This window comes from Lolium perenne, chromosome 3 (assembly GCF_019359855.2).
Source record: "Lolium perenne isolate Kyuss_39 chromosome 3, Kyuss_2.0, whole genome shotgun sequence".
NCBI lineage: Eukaryota > Viridiplantae > Streptophyta > Magnoliopsida > Poales > Poaceae > Lolium > Lolium perenne.
The window spans coordinates 37,949,386-37,960,039 of NC_067246.2; the positions used below are offsets into that span (position 1 = coordinate 37,949,386).

The following is a 10,654-nucleotide window of genomic DNA, read 5'->3' on the forward strand; positions in this document are numbered from 1 at the left end:
ATTTTTATTATTACTACTCTGGGACGATTTTTTTCCTCCAAATTGACATTGTCATCATTTATTTACACCGGCGCCCTTCTGACCGAAAACGTTTCGGGTCAAATATTTGAGAGCCAAATTAGCACTGAGAGTCAAGACCCATAATGAAGCCATGTGCACGCATCTGTTCTACACGGCTAAACTCCAAAGGCAGGAACTATTCAACAACCAGATATGTTCACCCGATAAACAAACTTATGCTCTTGAATAGTGAATTGTACGGCATGGTAGCAAGGAGAAGCAGTGATAGGGACCATGTTGCATAAATAAAAGTCCTTCCTGCCCTATTTGTTTACAATCACTAATCAATGTAATATTTACATAGACACATAACCTTAGTAGGTGAGTTTCTTTTACTAGTAATAGTGTTAGACCGATAAGGTTCATTCGTGCCCACGTGAACAAAGGGAATGCAAAACCCTAACCTAGCGGCTCGAGGCGAATGGACCAACTACCGCGGCAATCTATTCGTGGCCTAAATTTGAAATGGTATTGTGTCACCGCGGAAGTGTTCGTGGACCGCCTTTTTTGACAAAAGGCGCTTTGTTACTCAAAAGGTTTAAGCATTATACCCGCCTCTGCATAGACAATAATAGTTCAGTCAGCAGCGGCTGTATCACTTCCCATCTTGCACGCGTTGGTTGATACCATCAATAGCACGCTTCACTTCAGCGGGCGCGCCAGGCCTGGCGGGCGGTGGCTAGTCTTCTATGCTACAATCAATGGCACTCACTTAGAATCGTCGAGATTGATAGCGGCCGCATCTCCGGCGTTTTTAAGGGCAGCAACCTCACCTTGCCATCTCCCACAGCGCGCCCCCTGCCATTGCTGGTTCGTAATCCAAAGAGCACACACAATACCACGACCATAGGCAAGGGGTGTCGGCTCGCCTTGCAGGCCTCGAGCACAACTGTCACCACATCATCCATGGTTGTTGTGAGATCAGTGGCATAAACCTACACCGGCCGCCCCTTCTCCTCCAATGGCGTACCCTCTATCATCGTTGGTGCCAAACTAGCCATCAGACCAATCTCCCGTGGCTGCCCGACCGTTTGGCGGCGCCGACACTAAACTGGCAATGGGAGATGCCACCATTCGTGGACCTCACCAAGTACGAAGATGGCGAGCACTATAGTAGGCTAGGTTTCAAGACGTTTTATTTGCAATTTTTATTTTAAACTATGTAAATTATGTTTTCCACCAATTAAGTTTGCTCAAAAAATGCATCAAACTGTTGGGCACGCCCGGACCCAAATAAAGAAGAGGCGTGACACCGCTAATTATATACACATGGTCCAACACAAACAGATAAAAACGGACGTATTTGGTGTCCGAAAAGCGTTGGTCACGTGCCCTTAACTAGCAACACCGAGGACCAAGGAAATTCTCAAAGGTAAGGGACCTCTCCAGCGGGCCGACCCAACTGGTTCTGGAATGTCCAAAACGGTCCGCACGGACGTGCGGATAGGGCACGCACGCTCAAGCGGTACGACACAAACGAACCGACTCGCATGGACCAACCCATCTGTTTCCCAAATTTGGGACCCCGATGCGTCGAGTCGGACAATTCGCGCGTTCCCCCTTGTCCTCCCTAGAAGACCACGGTCCCTCCTGCTAGTGGTGCACACATTTCCTCCAAAAACTCTACAATAGAAATTCGTTCGACGGGTAAGCCAGCGGAAGCGATGGATTCTGCCGCCACGGCCACCGCCGGGAATAAGTAGGCAAAGCCGAAGAAGGTCGCCAAGGATATGACGGCAGAGGAGTGCCGGGTCGAGTTTGACAAGCATGCAGCCTGGAGATAAGCCGCCAGAGCTTGAGCGGCCACCACCAAGTTGGAAGAAGAGCGGCTCAAGGCGAATGACCACATCATCACCCAACGTCAGCACGCCAACGACGAGCTGCTGGCTCAGAAAGCCGCCCAACATGTCGTCATGATGATGACGCAGGAGGCGCTCAATGTGGCATCCGGCCATGGCGTGGTTATCCCTCTGGCCGACGCATCATCGATGAGCTTCATCACGTCGACGCCGAGCGGGCGACATCCTCTTCAATCCAGGCCGTGTACGCCATCCTAGGTCGCCGGCCACGGTAGGGCTGGATGCACGCTGTTCCAGCTAGGTGATCCCCGCGAGACGTCATCAGGTACGTCCGGAAAGGGAATTGACCTCAACCGCACTCCCACGGCCAGGCAATCATCGTCGGCAGGTCCGAAGAAACAACATTGAATCTCTGCCGCCGATATGCCGCCGCTAGACAACCTGTTCGACGGAATGACCGAAGAGGTCCCGCCAGGGACCAAGACGGTAAAGTTCTTGCCCATTTCTTGTAATTATTTCACATTTCTATTTGGTCCTGATGACGAGTTGTCATGGCCATTATGCATGTAGGAATATGTGTACATGAATGGCGAGGCCATCATACTGGACATGATCAACGACGACGCTGACGAGGAAGATGGAGACTACACTCAATATGACGACACTCAGTACGATGAGCTTCATGAGGGCTACTCCATTGAAGATCAACCACTATTTGGCAACGACGACTTCTCCTAAGGCATGGGCGACTGACGCATGTAAAATGCATACATGAACTTTATCCTTTATCATATTGAATTCCCACATATTTTCAACATATATGATGATAATACCATGTTTTACATTGATTTATGAGATTTACCAATGATCCCTTTATTTTGGTTATAACGCTTCAGAACAGGAAAACCCTGTTTTATGTATTTTTCACTTTCACAGACCGATATGGAGTCAAATTGACCTAGGAGATTTGGAGCGTCACATTGGGAGGAACAACATGGGTGCTGGAAGCTCACCTGGAGAGGCCCGAGGGCTAAAAGAGACCAGGTGGCGCGGCCAAGAAGCCTGGTCTGGCCGCGCCACCCATGCTCTTTCAGCCATAGATCGCATGTTTACCCTGATTCTTTCACGGACCGACGTATTTTGCCCTAAAACGACTATATATATGATCCCAGAGAGCTCTCGGGAGGAGAGCGCCGCACAAACATAGTAACATGAAAATGGAGGCCGATGTAGAGAAGATTGGAGGGGGAAACTCCACCGGGATCACCGCCGGAGGGATCTCCACCTTCTTTAACGTCTTCATCATTATCACCATGACCAAGAGGGAGTAGTTCACCTCTGGACTATGGGTTTGTGGCAGTAGCTTGATCTATTTCTCTCATGTTCTTCATAGTTCTTAGTGCCATATAAGATGCCTATCATTATTATGGTCATATTTGTAATACCTATGTGGTGGATCCTTATTCTATGATTTTGTTTTATGAGATCTGATCTTATTATATGGTGCGATGTATTGATAGATGCATATTATGTACCTCGTTCTTAAGTATTTGTTCTGATCAAACTTATATGCAAGAGCATGTGTAGGGTGATGTGTGTGTTAGATGAAGTAACATGGTTTTAGTGATTGGATAGTGACAATATGTTCAAGATCTATTATGGCTTTGCCTTTCTTTTGCTACCTCACTAGAGATAAAGTGAATGCATATGATATGTTCATCACGTGACAGTAGTCGTGATCTTGTTTGTTCAAGGTAGAATATTTGATATTCAAATATCATGTCAAATTACTTATTGCTATGCTATGTTAATTCTTAATACAAGAGGGACGGAGTTTCTTTCTTGTGGAGTATAAGAGAGGTGTGTTGCATCATCTCTATGATAGGACATGGTACCCATATTAATTTTGATCTTACATATAATATTATATGTACCTTCATATCTCATTGATGGATTATTTTCTGTCCACCACAACTTTAAGAGAAGATAGTCAAGTGAACCCCGGTCCACTTTTTATCATAAGAAACATATTTATATTGCATTTACATTGTTTTCTATTTGCTCCACTATTTTAATTAGAAAATATAAAAAATTTACTTCTTATTTGCATCCAAAACACCAAAAACAATCAACCTCTTTACAATTTTTACTTAGTTATTTTATCTAGTTTAGATTCACATTTGTTTTATTTTTACTTGTGTTCTTTACTTATGCGAAACCTTGTGCTTGACAACCACACGGTGAAGTTGGGGGCACAAGGCATTTACTTTATCTGCAGGATTGCTTGAAGAAGAGAGAAGAGTATACTCTTTCATCCAGTTCCCCGAGAGTTCGATATAATCCATCGATTCACCCTTGTGGGAAAGATACTCCCTTGATACAACACTCTGCACTTGGAGTTCCATTGTATCAAGATCTTTTTGGCGTTGCTACTATCCGTCATCAGCGACGACGTCACCCAACACATGACTGAGGAAATCACCCAAGCTACTGCGGAGACTCTGGTCACGTCACTTGGTGCCACGGTTGCGATGGCAAGAAGGTTCGCCAAAGGACGTCGAGCTAGACGAACGAAGAGGACAAGTTTCTATGCACCGCTTGAATTGATATTTCCCATGATCCATTTTGCGGTGTCGAGCAAAAGGGAAATGCTTATTGGGTTCGCGTGGGCAAGTACTTCCATGAGCATAGGAAGTTGCGGCAAAGCCCATTCTATAGTACACGCAAAAAGTATCTCTCTTGTAAAGAGGTAGAGCTTCATCCATGTCGAGTGTAGACGGTTCGAAGTCTCATACGAGACGGTCAAGGGATGGACAATAAGTGGTGCTCAGGCGTTGGCATGGTAAACCTCTTCTCCTCTTCTCTGTGTTGGTACCATATATGTGAGCATATGTCATCGATTGTTGTACGTGTGTTTAGGTTGATTATGCTTTGGAGCATTTCAAGGCCACCTACGACAACAAGGGATTCACATTGAGCCATTGTTGGATGTTACTCAAGGACACCAAGAAGTGGGAACTAAGCTACGCCCTTTAGAGCAAACTCGAGAACAGAAAAAGAAGGGCAATGACAATTCATCAACAGAGGTACCATCGACCTCGAATACGATGGCTAAAGCCTAGGCACCGTCGTAACTGAAGAGGCAGGGGGTGGTGGCCATGCCAAATGGCCAGTTGACCACAAGGAAACTAAGACCGACATGCACCGTTAAGCTTCCTCATTGGCATTCCAAGAAACCTTGAGGGAGTTGATGGTCAAGAAAGAAGATGCCATCGCTGAGAGAGAAAAGAGGTGGCGCAAAGAGAAAGATGCAACCGCCAAGAGCTTTGTTGATCTTCAACCGAGAGCTCTTGAAGTGGAAAAGGCCTAGGCGAAGTCCATTCTCGTCAAGGCCGAGGCCAAGAGAAGGCTCATGGATGCCGATGCCAAGTCCAAGGTTTTGGAGGCCATAACTAAGAATGGCCAAGGAGAAGCAGACCATGCTCACGGACTTGGCCACCATCTCCGATCCCGTGCGAAGGGCTTCAATTGAGAAGTAAAAGATGATCCTTCCTCATTTGAGTGAAAGTGGCCACTTTTTAGGTGAAGCTTGCCACTTTTTAGACAAATTGTAAGATATTTTCTCACTTTGCATATTTGGAAAAAACTTGCCACTAGTTGGCGCTACGTGTGGGCAATGACATATGTTTGCTACATATTTTGCTTGTTAATTGCTATATTTTTGTATTGCAATTTAAAATGGAGTGGCTAACTGTTCTATACGGCCGGACCCTGAGACACATTTTGTGTGCGGGCTGATCCAAATCACTGAAAGATGCCCTAAAACAGAGTACAACACGAAAGATAATTGTTAAATGAAAAAACATCGAGGGGTCAAATAAATAAAATCTCTGCAAAACGCGTCTTTTTCCAACCCTGCATGCCAACTGCCCAGCACGGCAGCACTGCACGACACTCTCTCTCCCCTCTCTCTCTCTGTCACCTCAGTAGAGTGGACGAGTGGAATCCATTGAAGACATTTCCACAGGCAGGATCACGGGGGAGGAAAAGAAGGCAAATTTCGGTTTAGCAAGTGGGAGAGCCTCTCCGTCTCTCTCCTCCTTCCTCTGCTCGGCTCTCATGGTTGTTTCTGCAGTTACCTTTGCTGCATCGCCTTCAATGCCACCGCTTTACTGCTGGATCTGAGAGCGGCGCCACCGCGTCCACCTCTAGAGATAAAGCAAAGCTCTCGTCTTTGTTCCAGCTGGTTCTTCAACAATTCCTTCCAGAATTCGCGCGAATCCGTGCCAGAAGATAGGGATCTTGGCTCAGTTCTTGCAAGAAAGGTTCGGATCTTTTCGAGCGAGAAACTTCTCTTCCGGTTATTCAGGTGAGATTTCCTGGCATTTCTCAATCCGCCGAGAGGTGAAGCGAAATTAAGTGGAGGATTTTGCTCAGTTGCTTTCTACGCGAATCTGCGGAATCTACGGGCACGGGGCCTTGATTTTCTCTGCGAATTCGGTGCATGGAACAATTCCTTCCATTTCCAAGAAGAAGAAGATAGCAGCTGCAGCTGCTGGGTACTGCTGTACTAGGCTCCAATGGCGTCCTCGCCTTCTCCCTCGCCAGGCGCCACAAAAACATCCCCCGTCGCCTCCGCCACCCCGCCACCTTCCACCACCTCGCCGACGCCTGCCTCCCCTCCTCCGCTGACCCTGCCCAATGCCACCCCGGCCGACCCACCGACATCCCCTCCCGCCCCCTCCGCAGCCGTGCCACCCCCGCAGTCAGCATCCCCGCCGCCCCCTTCTCCGACGCCACCTCCAGCCACCGTGTCGCCCCCGCCAGTTGTTCCTGCCTCTCCACCACCCACCCCGCAGGCCGCATTGCCGCCACCTAGTGCAGTGCCGCCACCCCCTGCGCCTGCTGTCCCTCCCAAGCAGTCGCCTCTACGCCCCCCTGCGGCCGCATTGCCGCCTCCATCCCCGAGCAATTCGCCGCCGCCAAACCCGCCGGACAGCTCAACGACACCACCAGTAGCTCAGGCACCTCCCCCGCGCAATAGGAGGCCGCCGAGGGCACCTACAACTGATCCACAGGCGCCGCCGCCTTCTGTGAATCCCATCAAACCTCCCACCAGCCCCTCCCCAGTCTCTGCAGATCCTACCATCCCTACTCCCACTAGCTCCTCGCCGCCGGTCACAACACCATCTGCACCGGGCTTTGGCCCTCCATCTACAGGAAATGATCCAGTAACTCCACCAACAATTGGAATTGAGACCCCGGTTTCAAACAGGCCATCGAGCTCCTCGGTGCAAGACAACAGCTCCTCGCCGAGCGGCGGTGGAGTGTCTGATGGTGCAAAGGCGGGCATTGGCGTAGTCGTGGCTATTCTTCTGCTGAGTTGTGTTGGAGCTGCGTTTTGGTACAAGAAGAAACGGAGAAAAATGACGGGGTACCATGCCGGGTTTGTGATGCCGTCGCCTTCGCCTTCTGCTTCTCCACAAGTGTTACTAGGTAATTTGGTAAACTTCACTTGCTGCACATCTTGAAACTGCTATGTAAAATGTATTCCTGTGCCTTCAACTGATCATTCGAACCCACTTTTTGTTCAGGACATTCAGAGAAAACTAAAACTAACTACAGTGTTGGGAGTCATGATTTCAAAGATACAATGTCGGAGTACAGCATGGGCAACTGTCGGTTCTTCACTTATGAGGAAATGCACAACATCACGAATGGTTTCTCAGCTCAAAACCTGCTCGGGGAAGGTGGCTTTGGATCTGTCTACAAGGGTTGCTTACCCGAAGGAAGAGAGGTTGCCATTAAGAAATTGAAAGATGGCAGTGGGCAGGGGGAGCGTGAGTTCCAGGCTGAGGTTGAGATCATCAGTCGTGTCCATCATCGCCACCTAGTGTCTCTTGTAGGATATTGCATCTCGGGTGACCAGAGGTTGCTTGTCTACGATTTTGTGCCCAATGACACACTGCACTATCATCTCCATGGTATAGTGTTAACCTTTGATGTTGGCACTACATTTGCATTGGTCTGAATTATGACTGAAGAATTGTTGTATTAATTTGTGCCATTATAGGACGTGGAGTACCGGTTTTGGAATGGTCGGCTAGGGTTAAAATTTCTGCTGGATCTGCTCGAGGGATCGCATATCTTCATGAAGATTGTAAGGCTAATTCTTATTTATTTACTTCCGTCGAGGTGCTTCTTTGCCCGTACTTTATTCTCATCACACATACATTTACCCTTGGCAGGTCATCCACGAATTATCCACCGAGATATAAAATCCTCTAATATTTTGGTGGATAATAACTTTGAGGCACAGGTAACAATGCTATCTAAATAACTCGGGAACCCACCATAATATGCGTGTTATTGAATTGGCTTATGTTCATCTGTTAGGTTGCTGATTTTGGACTTGCAAGGCTAGCCATGGATTTTGCCACGCATGTAACTACACGGGTGATGGGAACTTTTGGGTAAGTAAACAAAAAAGGCATTCATACATGATAACAGTTAACATCTGCTTATTTTCTGCTAATATATTTTTATTTAGGTACATGGCTCCAGAATATGCATCTAGTGGCAAGTTGACTGAAAAATCAGATGTGTTTTCTTTTGGCGTTGTCCTCTTAGAGCTCATTACTGGTAGAAAGCCTGTTGATGCATCAAATCCATTGGGTGATGAGAGCCTTGTTGAGTGGGTAAGCTTTTTTGCTACTGGGGCTTCATTATACTTGATGAGGATTTCATTTCACCCTTGTCGAAGCAACGGAAAAGCACGCATTCACTAGTAATTGAATCTTAAAAATCTTCTATTTTGCCAAAGTATTCATCAATCATTTGATGATCACATCTTCAGTTGCAATTATTTTTCATGATTGTTCATCAAGGTAATATGTGTAGTCAGGTAGTGGTGGAGAATATACCCACCAGGTAGAGGAAAACAGCTTTTGATATAATCCTGTTATAACTCGTTGAAACGATAGATCATTTGAGATCACCAAGCAGTTCTTGACATCACAGTTATGTGCAGGCTAGGCCATTGCTCACACAAGCACTCGAGACTGGCAATGTAGGGGGGCTATTGGACCCCAGGCTGGATACAAATTTCAACGAAGCCGAAATGTTCCGTATGATTGAAGCCGCAGCAGCTTGCATTCGACACTCGGCACCCCGGAGGCCCCGGATGAGCCAGGTACGAGGATGTAGATGAGTTTCCGTTCACATCACCTTATTAGAACCGAAATTACATCATGCCTTGTGAAACCAGAGATAAATATTTGCGCAATCCGTCTCCTCTCAGGTGGTACGCGCTCTTGATAGCCTAGCCGACATCGACCTAAACAACGGTGTCCAGCCAGGCAAGAGCGAGATGTTCAACGCGCCTAACACCGCAGAGATCAGGCTGTTCCAGCGGATGGCATTTGGCAGCCAGGATTACACGACAGATTTCACCCAGTCTAGCAGCTGGAACAGCAGCCATCAGGGTAGAGATGTGGATGCCTCTGGGCCGAGGCAGCCGCAGTCGTAGTGTAATTAGCTAGGTTATTATTGCCACGTCGGGTTGGGTTCATTCCATGTTATTCTTTTGAGTGGATCATTCGTTTTGAGTTCTCTTTTTGGCTGACGGAAAGTATGTACATTGTGTGGTAAGGACCTGGACTCTACGAATTCGATGAACTGAAAACTTACTAACTGTTGGGTGGAATTCCATGCCAAGTCGCTAGCGAATTGCTTCTCTGTAGTTTCCTTGGAATCCTGGGGAGTATCCTTTCTGTCTAACCCAGATTGTAGAGCTGACAGGACATGGAATTATGCACGGCAGTGTTGTCTGCATCGAGCACAGAGGGTGGATGAGGCTGTGCGTTGCACATGAGAGAACATGGGAAACGGAATATATCTGTGATGCTTCTCTTTTCCTACTGATAAAACATTCTTTCTTTTTTCCTTTTTTTCCCTTAAGAAAGCTGCTTTGCCCATCTTCATGTTAAGAATACAATCTACCTCAAGTCCTGAAAACTAAGAGCATCTCCAGTCGCGTCCGCCACAAAATGATTTGGGGCACGTTTAGGACCGCGCCGGACAAAAAAAGATCAAAAATCTATACAAAAAAGAGGCCCTTCCCAGCCGCGTCCCTCAAACAGCGTTCGGATGTATGCATTTTAATAGAGGGGACCACTCCATGTGGGAAAAGTAGGTGAGAGAAAGTGTGGGGAAAGAGACTAACATGTGGGGACTAGGGGCTGCATGCATGCATGTGGACGCTATTTTTGTGTCCGCATAGAGTCTCTACCGGGGACGCCGGACACAAAATGAGGCGCTAATTAGCTTTGGGGGACGCGACTGGACGGTTTTTTCCCCCATTTCTTGTCCGCGGTCCCCCAAACCTCATTTTGGGGACGCGACTGGAGATGCTCTAAGGGCATCTCCAGCGGCGCGACGCATTTTAGCGTCTGCGTCGCGTACGTTTGCGTCGGCCGAAATGGTCGAAATCGACCGCGTGTCCGTTTGCGTCAGGGTGGCTCTAGCGGCACGACACATTTTTTGCTAAATCATTTTTTTTAAACATGAAACATAATTTACATAGTTAAAACATAAAACAAAACCCTAACGCCTACTGCTGCTCCTCTTCTCCTATCGCCCATGAAGCCCGCCCTTCTTCTCCTATCCGTCTCGGTCGACAGATACGTACGCCAACTTTCGGAGTCGATGGCGTACGCCGGATCGGCGTGGAGGTCCGACGGCAGGTACCGCCTCCTTCGCCGGATCTCCGCGCTCCGATCAGGCTCGCGCGCAGG

At 47.7% G+C, this 10,654-nt stretch overlaps 1 protein-coding gene across 2 annotated transcripts; it reads left to right on the forward strand.

The window, feature by feature from the left end:
* The first annotated feature begins 5,894 nt into the window (after positions 1–5,894).
* Positions 5,895–9,551, forward strand: LOC127340726 (proline-rich receptor-like protein kinase PERK8). Of its 2 annotated transcripts, XM_051366478.2 has the most exons (9): positions 5,895–6,228; positions 6,297–7,355; positions 7,454–7,843; positions 7,933–8,019; positions 8,108–8,178; positions 8,256–8,332; positions 8,410–8,557; positions 8,890–9,051; positions 9,160–9,551. In XM_051366478.2, the coding sequence occupies exons 2-9, from the start codon at positions 6,440–6,442 to the stop codon at positions 9,385–9,387; spliced, it is 2,079 nt and encodes a 692-aa protein (XP_051222438.1). In that variant the 5' UTR covers positions 5,895–6,228; positions 6,297–6,439; the 3' UTR covers positions 9,388–9,551. The 2 variants fall into 2 exon arrangements, with proteins under 2 accessions (XP_051222438.1, XP_051222437.1); XM_051366477.2 differs by having other exon boundaries at positions 5,895–7,355.
* Positions 9,552–10,654: the final 1,103 nt, after the last annotated feature.

Bases quoted from the DNA above. Each gene is read 5' to 3' on its own strand.
- LOC127340726 (XM_051366477.2), top strand. From the start codon at position 6,440: ATGGCGTCCTCGCCTTCTCCCTCGCCAGGCGCCACAAAAACATCCCCC. The intron at 7,356-7,453 runs GTAATTTGGTAA...CTTTTTGTTCAG, and splicing joins TTCTCCACAAGTGTTACTAG to GACATTCAGAGAAAACTAAA. The intron at 9,052-9,159 runs GTACGAGGATGT...GTCTCCTCTCAG, and splicing joins GGAGGCCCCGGATGAGCCAG to GTGGTACGCGCTCTTGATAG.